Here is a 13,689-nt window from a genome sequence, read left to right as displayed (position 1 = left end):
GCACTGGATCCTAGTTGGCTTTTGTATATGTGCCAGTACCGGGGCTTGAACTCAGAGCCTTGGGCTCCGCCTTGGCTTTTAGCTGAGACTATATCACTTAAACCACATCTGCACTTCTAGCTTTTTGGGAGTTAATTAGAGATAAGGATTCCTGGACTTTCCAGCCCCAAGCTCGGCTTTAAATTGTGATCCTCAGATCTTAGCCTCCCGAGTAGCTAAGATTATAGGCATGAGCCACCAGTGTCCAGTGATTGGCTTTTATGTCCCTGGGGCCTTCCCCACCTGCCACATCATACCTTTGCCACATGAAAGCTCTTTAGCCTCCTCCTTCAGGTAGGGGATGGTGGGGCTCGTGCCATCTCTCCCAGGAACTTCCTTTGCCCGTTGCAGTGGTGGCCTGGTGGTCACCGACTTGATGTTCTTAATCCGGAGGCTGTACTGGCGGGCCAGCTGGTAGACCTTGTTCTTGACCCGCTCACTTACGTGGCTGCTCATCACATGGGACAGCTGCACAATGCGAGGATGCAATGGGGTCACCACATCTTCCTGGGCATTACTGCTCAGCTCCTTCACCAGCTCTTTTAGCTCCTGGGCCAGGTGAGCTGGGCTGTGTTTCTCAGTGGGGGAGACATTTTCTGGGGAGGCAGCAGCCGACTCCTCCGTGATAGCTCCCAGCTCATGCTCCTCCAGGATGAAGAGCGGCTCCTGCAGCTCAAAGCCATTGGCCTGGCCCTGGCTTGGCCCCATCCGAGGGCTCCTCTGAGAAGACTCCATCCTCTCCCACATCTTCACAATTTCTGAAGATGGCCGAAACTCGGCATCTGTGACAGGAGCTGGGTCCCCCAAGCCAGCCTGGATGGGTCCTGGGAGATCAAACAGGACCCATGAGGCTGGCCGGGAGCCACCCTGTCGCTTGTACCCCACCGGAGCTGCTGGCTTTGGTTCTGGCTTGGGAAGGCTGTTGAACCTGGACACCGAGCTTCTCACTAGTCCTTTGGGGATGTAAGAGAGACTCTCCCTGCGCCGGATGCTAAAGCCTGCATCATGGTGCTCTGCATTTTTATAATAGCTCTTAATTTTGTCCAGCAATAGTCTGTCTCTGGTGGAAAGTGCCGATTCCTTCTTGCGGGAAGATCCATCAAGCTCTACTGTACAGCCTGCCTTTGGGGGCTCTGTCCCATTGACAGAAAGGCCACTCTCTGTGGCCACCCCCACACCAGTGTCCACCTCGAGGGTAGGGTGGTTGATGAGGGAGTCCGGAGTGCTGCCCCACCGAGACAGGCCCTTCTCACTGCCCTCTAGGCTGAGCACGCTGCTGCTCCGGCTAACCAGCCGCGGTGTCCCAAAGCCACTGTGCTTGCCATCCTCCAGTGCCAGGCTGCTCCGCCGAGAGAAACTGCTGACAAAACGCTCAGCAATGACACTGGCCTGGTCCAGTACGGAAGGTGGCAGGAGACTTTCAGGCTCCTGGGCTGCCCCCACTTCTTCCTCTTCCTCCTCCTCACTGCTTAGAGCCTTTAGATCCTCAGTGCTCTCAGCCACCACAAAGTCCACCATGTCAGCTGGGTGGTCTACCCTCAGCAGACCCTGGTGGGTATTAAGCTGTGTTTCCACGAGTTCCGGAGAATCTGAATCTGAAGGCAACTCCTCAGTTCTGGGACCTTCCATGGTAGCAAAGACCTCCTGTTCAGTCCCAGGCGTAAGGTCTGGCTCAACCTGGGTCAGAACACACAAAGTTCACGTGAATAAAGTCTCCTCATGCTGAGCACCAGTGCCCATAATCGTAATGACTCAAGAGGCTGAGATCAGAAGCCAACCTAGGCAGAAAAGTGTGCAAAACTCATCTCAAATTAACCACCAAAAAACCCCCAAAAACAACAACTAGAATTAGAGCTCAAGTAGAGAGCTCTAGCCTTGAGGGGGGGAAAAAAAAAGAGAAAAAAAGGTTGGGGATAGGATCAGATGTGGAGTTATGGCTCAAGTGAGAGAGTGCTTTCAGCGCATAAAACTTAGGGGCAGTACCTAGGCCTTGAGTTCAAGCCCAAGTACCGGTATGCACACACACAAAAGCTGCATCAAGACACCCGGGGAACAAGAGGATGCCTGCTCAAAGCCCGAGGAGAGCACCTGCAGTTCAGGGTGATAACAATCAGTATGAGGAAGAATCAAAAGTAGGGCAGCAAGTCCTTAGAGGGACGAATGCGATCGTGGCCTTTGTCACACTGTAGCTAGAGGTTAGGGCATGCCTTCACATCCAAGAGAAACACAAGGAACAGGAAAGGACAAAGACACCACTCAGTGTCAGCCTGCCTGGGAGCTAAGGCACAGGTGCCAGCCATGTGTCCTACACAGAGGCCTAAAATTGGATCCACACCCACTGGCTGTGCCCCTTGGCGTGGAACTACATCGAACTAAGGGATGATCATGTTTCTCTCAAAGGAAGAGGCTATCTGTTCACTAAACCATGCACTTCTAAGCTGGACAGGCACCCTAAAGGGCCAAGAGTAGTAGGGGGAAGAGTCCCTATTCCCATGGGTCCAACAAGACAGCTGGTATCTGAAAAAACCCACGTGCAGATCTAGGGATCTAGGCTCTGGATAGTCAGCGATCTCCATTTCACTTGCTGACCACTCACCTCTGGAAGGGAAGAGACAGACTCAAAACTCATGCTCTTCTCAGCACTTGTTGAGGACTGGTTGCTGGGCCTTTTGATGCTCTTGGAAACTTCAGACTCCCTGTGTCCTTTTCCCTGTAGCAAGAAGAGGTCAGCCATCAGCTATAGAGCAATGGTCATCTGGTCCCTCCTGCATCCCCAACTCAGCAGCCCCTCCCGCTTCCTTAGGGGGGCTGGCCTGGCACTGGGAACCCGCCTGGACGTGAGCCATTCCAGAACAACCTGAACAACCAGGCCTGGGGCTGGTGTGCAGCTTCAGAAAAGCCCAGCCCACCTTCCCTTCCCAGCCAAGTGGACTTGACCTTTCGGCCTCGCTGTGTGCTGGCTTTCCCACTCCCCACCTCCCGCCGTGCATTAGTCCTGCTTGGGGAAGAGAATACTGGAGGGCACCAGTGCTGGAAGAGTACATGCCAGGAGTTCACTCAGGTGTGAGCGCAAGTGACAGAGTTAAGAAATATTGATGCAAGGGCCAAAGGGAGGGGGAGGGCACAAGAGGGGACTCCTGGAGGGACATGCACATGCTAAGGGACATGCAAGGGGGGAGATCAAAGAGACACCTCACCATAGCACCCCGGGAGAAAAGTAAAGCGTTGGCCCGATAGTGCCAGCAGTGGAGGGCGGCTAGCAGGGAGCTGGCGAAGTCGGCTACCTGCTCCTCCACTGCCAGACTCTCCTCCTCCTCCTCCTCCTCTTCCACCTCCTCCTCCTCCTCCTCTGCCTCCAAGCCTGAGGGCTCTGGCTGGGGCACCTTCTCACTGCCTTCATGCCCTGCCAGGTCCTCCAGAGAGGCCGGAGAAGCCTGCTCCTCTTCTTCTTCTTCCTCCTCCTCCTCCTCCTCCACCACCTCCTCTTCTTCCTCCTGCCGCTCCTCTTCTTCCTCCTGTTCATCCTCCTCCTGCTCTTCCTCCTCTGGGGTAGTCCCCTCAGTCTCTGGTTGCAGACTCTGCATATGGGGTACCTGCTCAAAGTCCAGGAGGGCACCGGCGCTGCCTGCATGCTGTTCAGAACACAAGGGCCCCTGGTTACCCATCTTGAGGAAAGCCTCTTGCCTCCTTTGGGCCTCTACCTATCCAAACAGGCCTCCAGTGAAAAGTAGGCATTTTATGGTAGGAAGGCTGGTCACGAAGACAGACCCAGAAGCTCTCCTCGCTCCAGACAGGGAAATGTGAGAACAAAGCCAGGCTGGACAGACCATCACAGGGGCTCCAAGAACAGGACATGGAGGGAGCATTCCCTAGGGGCTGACCCGGGCAGTCCCAGCCACCCTCCGTTCACCAGTGCCCTTTCCCAGGCCTCCACCAGCACCTGGGACTCACCTTCATCCCTGCTGCTTTGGCTGTTGATTGACCACCACCAAGTCCACACAGGGGACGGAGAGGGGAGGGGATGAGACAGATAGGTAGGGGAGAGTCTGTTTAGAGAAGCTGAAGCCCCTGAGGGCTGCCACTCCCAGATCCCCTCACCCTATCCAGGCTTCCAAATGAATGACTGACAGCTGAGGAGCTCGGGCAAAGAGCAGCACAGGCCTGTGCATGTCACCTGGCTCCTGCTGTTACCAACGGAAGGGCACAAAGTAAGTAAGTGGGGTCCCCCTGCAGAAAGCAGGGGTGAGGCCCTCTTCATGGGAGGACAGAGGCTAAGTTCCCACTAACCTGCTCTCCATAGCTGCCCACTAGGGCAGACCCCTGCTTCACTCCCCCTGTCCCACTTAGAGGCCCCTGGGAATGGCTGCCACCCTGTCACATACTTACATTTCTCATTCAGTTGTCTCAGCAGGTGTCTGGTTGGCTCTGAGGAGGAAAGCAAATGGGCAGAGTGAGCCGCAGGCCAGGAAACAACCATGCCTGGCTGGGTCCCAAGCTCACAGCACTGCCAGCACATTACCAGCTCAAAGTCTATTTGGCTCGCCCCAGCAATGCTAAGACCTCAGGGAGGCTCCCTCCCCAGTGTTCCCAAGCCCCCTAACACTTTCCCCAAGAACCTGGATCATTCCTATTCCTTCAAAGCCCTGCACCCAGCACACTACATTGCCCACTCAGCCTATGGCCCTTGATTCTGGTACCATGAGAAGGGACAGGCCCCAAGCTGCTCTTCACCCCCCCCCCCCCGCCCCCTCAGGTCAGACCAACTAGCCAGGTTTCCACCTCAAGCTCTTCTGTTTCCCTTGTAAAGAGCACATCAGCACATTGGCTAATCCCCTGCCAAGCCCCCGAGCACCCTGGCTGGAAAGCAGAGGTCGCACCAGACTTCCTACGGCCCTTAAGGCCTGACAGGATGAATCCTCGCTGCCTGCTGGGAAGTGCTGCCCGGCTGGACAGGGGGGGACCAGGCTCTGGGGACAGGACACAAAATATAACCATTAGGCTGACGGTGTCATTACCTTCTTCCCCAGCCTCTGTGGGGACAGACCTGAGGCAGGGATAAGAAAACCCTGACTTCTTTCCATGTTCCTCAACCCAACCTCCTCCCTCCAGCCTGACTAACATTAAGTCAGCTTTGGGCCTACCATGGTTTTCTATAAACTTGGTGCCACAGGAAACTACTGAGGTTTCTTAGCTGATCCTCACCAATGGACATATCCAAGATCACACACAACATATACATATACATATACATATACATATACATACACACATACATACACACATACATACACACATATGCGTACATATATACATACATAAGCACATGTACATACATGTTTGTGTACATATGTATACACATCCATATATATGCTATATCGTTATTCCTAAATAAGTATCTAAATGCTTTCTTTTGGGAGAGGGGAGTGCCAAATCAAGTTTGCCCAAGGTTCAAGATCCACCCAGAGTAATATCAAGAGCTTTCCAGAGACAACCTGAATCTGACTTCTAGAAGATCAAACCCACACATCAATCCACACAGGGGTGCAGGGGAATCATAGGTTGTAAGCCAATCAAAACCCATATACGTGTGGATCTGAGCCAAGACCCAGCTCACCGTCAATCAAAATGGTTTCTCTCTAGGTGGCTCTAAAATGGTTCTTGTGCAACCCTGTCCCTGTGGCTTATCCCAGATGTCACTAGGCCTCAGACTGAACTGCGGAATAAAATCAGCACAGAAAACATACACTGTACGTTTGCTAAAAATAAAAGCGAAGGTTTTTTTTCTCTTTCTTTCTAAATAGATGATTTGTTCCAATAAATCTAAGAGCCCATTAGCAAGTCCAATAATGGAAGAAAATCCAAGAGAGGAAAATGGAACTTTTTCCAAAGACCCAAAGTAAATATTTCCTGTCTGGATTTGGTGCCACTTGGTCTAAGTCATTTTTCTTGTGTCCTGCGTCTGTTCTATCACTTTAGAACTGGGCTGGGGCTATCCATGATGCCTAAGTCTTATTTCTGGCTGAGGAGCAGAGAAAGAAGCTTTCAATGGAAAAAGCAAAGAAGAGATGCCTGAGGCCTGAACGAGCTCTGAAAAGAACTGCCCTCTTTTTCAAAGGAGAGTAGAAAGTCCAGTGGTACCTGGTAAAGGGCGGGGAGCACAGGTTCACTGATCTTCCCTGCTACCTTTCCCCAAGTTCCTGCAGAGTTGGGGGTGGCAGCCCTAGATGCTGCAGATGGTCCCCAGATGGGTCCAAGACCTGCTGCTGGGCTGAACCCTTTCCTTACCAGATTGCCGGCGCCCCTGCCGCGCATGGGTGGACACCTCATCCTGAGAGGACCAAGTCTTCTTTAGTCTCTCTGGGCTACAGCGGTACCGAGTGGGATCTGCAAGCAGGAAGGAGACAATCAGGTGCTGTCAGTATATCAGCCCAATTCTAGACCTGCCACCACCCTTGACCTCAACTCCAGATGCCTCAGGAGCCCTTCCATCTTCTTCCCTCCAGGGGCTCCTTGGCAAGACCATGCCCCTAGTTGTATAGGAAGTGTGACAGGAGGCTCCCACCCCACCCCTGTCCTCTCTGCTCTTGGAATGAAAGCATCAGGTAAAGCTCGCCCGGGACACGGCCCAACCTGGCACAAAACAGGCAGGAGGAGATCACTTACAATAGGAGTCCATTTCCAAGATGGCTTCCTTGGCCTAGAGAGAAAAGGAAGTCAATTTGTCACCACGCTTCTCTCTGCTGTTCCTCCTCTGCTCACCAAGACATGCCACAGGGCTGTGTCTAGGCCTGTGTATGCTGACATACGCTGTCTAGCACAGCCAAAGTCCAGAAGGTGGAGACCCCCAGCAGACTCTTCAGAGTTGGCTCAGAGCAACTCCTTCTCCAGGCACCCCACCAGGAGCAGCCTGGGGTACCAACCTTCTGAGGGATGGTGGCATGATGGTTCTCTAGGATGAGCCTCTTGATGTGATGAGTCCAGCTTCGTTTCTCCTCCGCTGTCTTGGCCTGGAGGGCCCAAGGGAAAGGGACCCGGGGTTAGTATTACATGTAGGCAGAGGCTGTGTGGCATCGCTAGCACTAAGGCCCAGAGGAAGAGGTGGAAAGGGGGTGATGCTACAGCCTGCAAGGTTGGCTTGGCTCTTTCCAGCTCTCAGAGGGGCCTGTGATGGTACCCGCTTTAGAGGTAGAAACCCTGGGACTCAAGGCTAGGGAACCAGGAAATCACATGAAGGTAGGCTTGAAAGTCCTGGCCCCCAGGACCCGTGCCCTGATCACCGCTCACCTGGATATTGTACTGCTGCTTGCTGTGCTTGTAGTGGGTGACGGTGAAGCACAGGGAGTCCCTGGTACTTTCGATCAGCATCAGCGAGGAACACTGCGGGGCAGAGGACAAGGAGGTCAAGGAAGAAGGAGGGGAGCCTCCAGCCCTCAAGACAGTCTCAGAAGGATGGCACTGGAGCCCCATGAGCAGGCAAGAAGTGGAGGAGCCAAGGTCTTTAAGAAAGGAGAGAGGGGGCCGGGAGTTTGGCCTAGTGGTTAAAGTGCTTGCCTAGCGTGCATGAAGACCCGGGTTCGATTCCTCGGTACCACATACATAGAAAAAAGCCAGAAGTGGTGCTGAGGCTCAAGTGGTAGAGCTCTACCACTTGAAAGTCCAAGGACAGTGCTCAGGCCCTGAGCTCAAGCCCAGGACTGGCAAACCAAAAAAAAAAAAAAAAGAAAGGAGAGAGGGCAGCAAAGGAGGCAGGGTTACCGGGATGTGACCCTTGTAGACAAAGTGATCTCCCCGCTTCTTGGTGATGAGCAGTATCTTGTCAAACAGGAAGAAAGTTCTCTCATTTCTCACTCGGTGCACACGAAACGTGCCCTCCAAGACGAGCTCCCCATAGGTGGTCAGGTCTGGCCCTTTCCAGTTGATGAGCAGAGACTGAATCTCCTGCAGTAGAGGCCCCAAGGCCCAGGGTTAGGCCTCGCGGGCCCCAGGAGCCCTATGCAGACTGGCTCCAAAGCATCCCAGACAGCATCCCTGGGCTCAGCTCCGCTGAGTGTCCCCGGCCTCCCAGACCAGAGTACCTGGAGCCGGACCGCATGTTCATGTCTTCTCTTCATGTCGTTGATATACCATGCCACACAGGTCATGGTGTCAATGGCATCTTCCACCACTTCAAAGCCATCCTCTTCCTCATCAAAATGTTTGGCAATTTCCTAGAAAGGACACGGGGATTTAGGTAACACCAACTCCAGGACTCTATCCCAATTCCCCAAGCCCCCATCTTGAGGAAGGAGCCCCTGGGTACCTGAAGCAGCAGGTGGTACTTGAGGATGCGCTGGACTGGCTTCAGCAAGTAAGAGCCCAGGGGCAGCGAGTGCTGCAGCAGCTCCTGCCGGTCCCGGAAGAACTTGGCCTGCTGCTTGTCCTGCATACATTCCGTCAGGGCAGCCACGGAGCTAGGAGCGGGGAGATGGGAGAGGAGTGAGGAGGCCTTCATCCCCTGGGAAAAGTCTGAGGAAGTGGCAGGGCCCAGACTCATCAAACAGCTCCACCTCCCCCCCTCCACCCCATTTACTCACTTTGGGTAGTTGTTGCAATACTGAGTGTAGATATCAAACTCTTGGCTCTAAAATGAAACCAAAAATAGTGACTTCAGGGAGTTTCTCATTTGTATACAAACCTGCTAAGACCCAAAACAAGTGCCTGGCATGCTCTGTCCTCCCTTCCCCCAAGTGCCTGCAGAGCCATCTTTGTACCCATTCCTGTACAGCAATTCACCTGGTCCCTAGCTTCACCCTTCTCAGTGCATGATGCCCTGAAGTGGGATTCCAGGACTTAGAAGTCTTTCAGGTTGGGCATTCATCCCGTCGAGTGCCCAACAAGTCTGGACAAGAGACAATGACCCAACCCTTCTTACCCTCTCCACAAAGCAGCTGGCCACAGCCACTGGGTCACTATTGCAGCTGTCCAGGTCTCTGAGAAGTTGGCTGGGTGAGAAGGAAAGCAGCCATCAGAGCTCAACCTCTGCAGCCTCCTTACCAGTGACACGCCCCCTGCCCACTCCTCAGACCTAGACTCACATATAGCCCTGGGGTCATGCTAACTGCTGGGGCTCCCACCCTCTGAATGAGCCCTGTCCCAGGCAGCAACCACCCAAAATAGCCAGCACACCAGACCAGAAAACACACATGCTCAACAAGCAGAGAAGAAAGAGGGGACACCAGTACCCACCTCAGGAGGGGACACAGCTCCTCTGCACGCAGGAGGAGTCAAAACACACAAAAGCAGAGATTAAAGGGGGAAGTAGAAATTAAAGGGGGAAGCAGCAGATTCAAGCCCTCACAGAGCCCCCTTGGCTTGTCCTCATGTACTCGCCAGGCCTTATTCAGCCCTTCCAGGTCTTGCCTGACCCCTGCATTCCACTAACGGGTCACATCATCTGCAGGGAGCCCAACTTCCCTTGGGATCAATGGGAAAAAAGGAGGAGGAATGATGGGACTTGCAAATAGAGGACAAGGATAAGAAGAACAGGCATGCACTGGTGGCTTATGCCTGTAAGCCTAGATACTCAGGAGGCTGAGATCTGAGAATCATCTTTCAAAGCCAGTCTGGGCAAGAAAGTTTGTGTGATTCTTATAACCAATTAAGCACCAAAAAAGCCAGAAGCAGGTCTATGGCTCATGTGGTGGAGCACTAGAACCAGCATATGGGGGGCGGGGAGAGAGAGAGAGAGGCGCCACCCAAAAGAAGAAGTACAATGTAGAAGCAGTTATTAACCCAGCATACTGGACATAGGAGCCCACTTCAAATTATCTCTAGAAAGTGCATCAGCGCAGGGCACATTCTCCCAGCTGGCAGGCAGAGCTAACTATGCCCTTGTATGGGGGTGGACCTCTATTCCCCACCTTCAGAAATCAGGTCTCAGGTCCACATGTCATAATCCCATGAGCCCAGGGACATTCCTCTGGCCCTGAAGTGCCACCCTAGAACATGGTATCATCCCCGCTCCCGTACCTGTTCAGTGCATAGATGTTCTCTATGTTCCCAAAGAGGGCACTGACTTGCTCTGGCTTCAGCAGTCCAGGGGTGTCGATGATCTTCAAGAGGTAGTCCTGCGTGGAGAGAGGCAGTCAGGACATGAACACCCCTGGCTCCACCCTGCCCCACCACCTCCCTCATCACACTTCAATTCTGCACTGCACTGTACAACTATCAACAACTTCACAGACAGCATTCACTGGAGCTGGAGAACAATCCACCCCAAAATTCATGTCCACTCGGCACTCAGAAAGTAATCTTATTTGGAAACAGGGTCCCTACAATGTCATTAATTAACACTCTCAAGACCACAACACTTTTATTTTTTTATTATTATTATTTTTATTATTTTTTTTGCCAGTCCTGGTCTTGGGCTCAGGGCCTGAGCACTGTCCCTGGATTTTCTCAAGGCGAGAGCTCTACCACTTGAGCCCACTTCTGGCTTTTTGCTACGTATGTGGTACCGAGGAATCGAACCCAGGTCTTCGTGCATGCTAGGCAAGCACTCTACCACTAGGCCAAACTCCCGGCCCCGACCACAACACTTTTAAAAGAAAACAAACTGGGTATGCCAGGCATTGGTGACACAAACCTATAGATCCTAACTATTCAGGAGACTAAGATTTGAGAATTTTTGTTTTAAGCCATCATGTCAGAAAAGCCTATGAGGCTATTTCCAATTAGCCAGCAAAAACAAAAACAAAAACAATAAACAGAAGCAGAGCAGTGGTAGAGTGCCAGACTTGGGTGAGAAAGCTAAGTGAGAGTATGAAGCCCTGAGATCAAACTCCAGTACCAGCACTCAAAAAAAAAAAAAAAAAAAACCTGTATAGTGCTACAGATCAATAATCACAGCTGTTTAGTCTGTTATCAAACCTTGTCTAAAAAACTAAATAATAATAATAATAATAATAATAATAATAATAATAAAGGCTGGAGCAAGGATCTGGTTGGGACTGCCTGGATTCATCCAGTTCCTGCAGAGCGCGGTGGTCTTCCCAGTCAGGCTAGGGTCCCTCAAATCCCCCTCACACTGTTCACTTCCTGAGCACTTACAGGAAGTCCCGCCCAAAAAACCACCCCTGTAGCTCAGCATCATAAAGGAAGCGTGAGAAGTGAGGTCTCCCCAGGACGGGCGCTAGGGGCCTCCTCATGCTCCCCAGAGGCTGAATCTGTGACACACACGGGAGTAAATTTTCTATCCTGGAGTAGGAAGGGGCTCCTCCCAGGGGTGGGACACCGGTCTCAGAAGGAAGATGACACTCCACTCCCCCTTCGGCACATACCTCCACAATGCTACGCAGGTCCTGCACATACATGCGCTCCGTTTCCACGATCTCCCGCACCACTCGCCCCAGGTAGCTGAGCTTGTGGACAGGTCCAGCTGCCCGGCTGTTGAATGGGGACAGGGACCCCTTCCCGTTCATCCAGCCGCTGGAGTTGTTGTTGATGTTGGGAGAATGCCGGCCACATGGGGAGCCCACCCCATTCTGGGCAGAAACCTCAGGGCCGGTGGGCTCCTCCATGGCACTGTGGCTGTCACGAGAGGAGCCAGAGGAGGTGGTGGACATCAGGCTCGACGGGCGCTCCTGGCTGCAATCTGGGTGAAGGGTGGCAGAGACGGGCATCGTGGCATCGCTGCCTGGTAGGGGCACTTCAGGGAGATTCTGCAGCAAAATAGATGGAAATGTGTCCACTTGAGTCCCCACAGAATCAGAAAGCAGAAAGGAAGCTGCCTGGGGTGGGGTGGGGGTGGAAATTGTGATAGGAGAGGTTTTCTTACTGCACAGGTCAGTTTAATATTATTGAATTAATTTCAGTGTCAGAATGATAAGATTTTCATTAGGTATATTTTACCATAGTTTAAAAAAAAAAAAAAACAAACAAACACGGACCAGGAATGTGGCCTAGTGGTAGAGTGCTTGCCTAGCAAGCACAAAGCCCTGGGTTTGATTTCTTGGTACCATATACACAGAAAAGGCTAGAAGTGATGCTGTGACTCAAGTGGTAACGCACTATCCTTGAAAAAGCTCAAGGACAGTGCCCAGGCCCTGAGTTCAAGCTCCAGGAATGGTGGCTCACACTTGTAATCCTAACTACTCAGAAGGCTGAAATTTGAATATGATGGTTTGAAAGTAGCTAGGGTCAAAAAGCCCACAAAGTACTATTTCCAAAATAACCAGCAAAAAGCTTCACTGGAGATGGAACTCAAGTGACAGAGCACCAGCTGAATAAGCACGAAGCCCTGAGTTGAAATCCCAGTTCTGGCCCAAAGAAAAGAAAAGAAAAGGAGGAGGAGGAGAAGGAGGAAGAAGTAGAAGAGGAAACATTCCAAGTACTTGCCTGTCAGGGCCTATTCCAGGGTCACCAGATAGGGACACTATTAAAACAACACACACCGTCAGGTCAACAGTACTGTCAGGCCTATTCCAGGACCAAACACATAGGGACAATGTTAAGACAGTACGTACATGGTAATATTCTACCTGGGACTGCAAACTCTCAGGGCATCTGTGGCTTTGGCATACACCTGAAACTTTGTGGATACTGACAGGAAAGAGGGAGGAGAGAGTGACCAACTTTCCTCTACTCCACCCCCAACACCTGATACAGGTAGAAGTCTGACTCAACCACACCAGGAAATTCCCCAGGGCTGAGCAACACCACTGAGTCTCTCTACAAACCCCCCTCCGCATGGCTAGGTTAATGTGGCACAGAAGGCAGGAAACTGCACCCAGGTGAGACAAACATAGCCTCGGGTGAACTTTATTCCCTGAAGTGATGGTACAGCTCCCAGCCAGGCCCATGGGCAGCTTCAAAGGGGGCAGTGAACAAGAGCCTACTTCAGGTCGTGGCTTTGGGGCAAGACACAACACCAGGAAAACGGAACTCATCAACACCACTTTCCACAATGCTCACTTGACTGCTTTTTCCACAGGGTGGGAAGTCCCGAGGCACCCCCTCTTACCTCTGCTGACCCAAGTCTCCTAACACAGCCCAAGACTCAGAAGCTACCTGATCAGATGAGACCAAGAGACAGGGAGGGATCTGAGCTAAGAGGAGATGATGTACAAAGTATCATCATTCCAGTGCTCTTGGCACCTGCCCCCTGGGTTTTGTGTCTCTGCTCCCACTTGGAAGCCAGCCCCTCTGGACTCTTGACTCTTGCAAATATTGTCTTCTCTGGCAGGGCATTATTTCCTCCATGACAAATCTCAGATTGGCCATGACCTCCAGGAACCTCCCATACCCAGTTCACTCTTGGAACCTGCCAGGTTTTGTCTTCTGGAGAGCTCACTATGAAATCCTGGGCTCGTTTCAGACCCTCCACCCTGGGCTGCAAGTCACTTGAGGGCAGGGGTCATAAAGGAGCAAATTGATGCTCTCTTGTCCAGACCTACTTCCCAGCTACCACTGACCCAGCAGGGGCAGCTCTTGTCTTTATGGGGTGGCGGGGGAGTGTTACCTCTAAGGTGTCTATATAACCCCGTTACAGGGCAGATGAGGGCTCAGAGGAAATGAGGGCACAGCAGCAGGATACCATGCCACTCCCACACAAAGGCACAAAGGCCCAAGCTTGGACCAACCTCCTGGTGTGATTCTCCCTGAGGTGCTCTC

At 52.3% G+C, this 13,689-nt stretch overlaps 1 protein-coding gene across 14 annotated transcripts in view; it reads right to left on the bottom strand.

The window, feature by feature from the left end:
• Nucleotides 1-13,689, bottom strand: part of Plekhg3 (pleckstrin homology and RhoGEF domain containing G3) — a 58,684-nt gene that overhangs the window by 4,202 nt on the left and 40,793 nt on the right. For 9 of the 14 annotated variants that reach the window (XM_090344276.1, XM_090344275.1, XM_090344288.1 and 6 more), the window contains 17 exons: nt 11,358-11,738; nt 10,048-10,145; nt 8,951-9,020; nt 8,613-8,659; nt 8,339-8,489; nt 8,115-8,246; nt 7,795-7,977; nt 7,324-7,416; nt 6,960-7,046; nt 6,703-6,736; nt 6,325-6,423; nt 4,917-5,006; nt 4,426-4,464; nt 3,991-4,010; nt 3,237-3,671; nt 2,636-2,749; nt 297-1,716 (listed from right to left, as the gene is read on the bottom strand). In XM_090344276.1, the coding sequence (XP_090200402.1) occupies nt 297-1,716; nt 2,636-2,749; nt 3,237-3,671; nt 3,991-4,010; nt 4,426-4,464; nt 4,917-5,006; nt 6,325-6,423; nt 6,703-6,736; nt 6,960-7,046; nt 7,324-7,416; nt 7,795-7,977; nt 8,115-8,246; nt 8,339-8,489; nt 8,613-8,659; nt 8,951-9,020; nt 10,048-10,145; nt 11,358-11,738 (3,493 nt within the window). The remainder of the gene's footprint in view (nt 1-296; nt 1,717-2,635; nt 2,750-3,236; nt 3,672-3,990; nt 4,011-4,425; nt 4,465-4,916; nt 5,007-6,324; nt 6,424-6,702; nt 6,737-6,959; nt 7,047-7,323; nt 7,417-7,794; nt 7,978-8,114; nt 8,247-8,338; nt 8,490-8,612; nt 8,660-8,950; nt 9,021-10,047; nt 10,146-11,357; nt 11,739-13,689) is intronic. The other 5 variants (XM_090344282.1, XM_090344285.1, XM_090344286.1 and 2 more) reach the window with 5 other exon arrangements.

This window comes from Megascapheus bottae, chromosome 14, assembly GCF_031878675.1.
Source record: "Megascapheus bottae isolate mThoBot1 chromosome 14, mThoBot2.hap1, whole genome shotgun sequence".
Lineage (NCBI taxonomy): Eukaryota > Metazoa > Chordata > Mammalia > Rodentia > Geomyidae > Megascapheus > Megascapheus bottae.
Note: the sequence above shows the minus strand (reverse complement) of the source record. Positions and strands in the feature narration are given on the sequence as shown.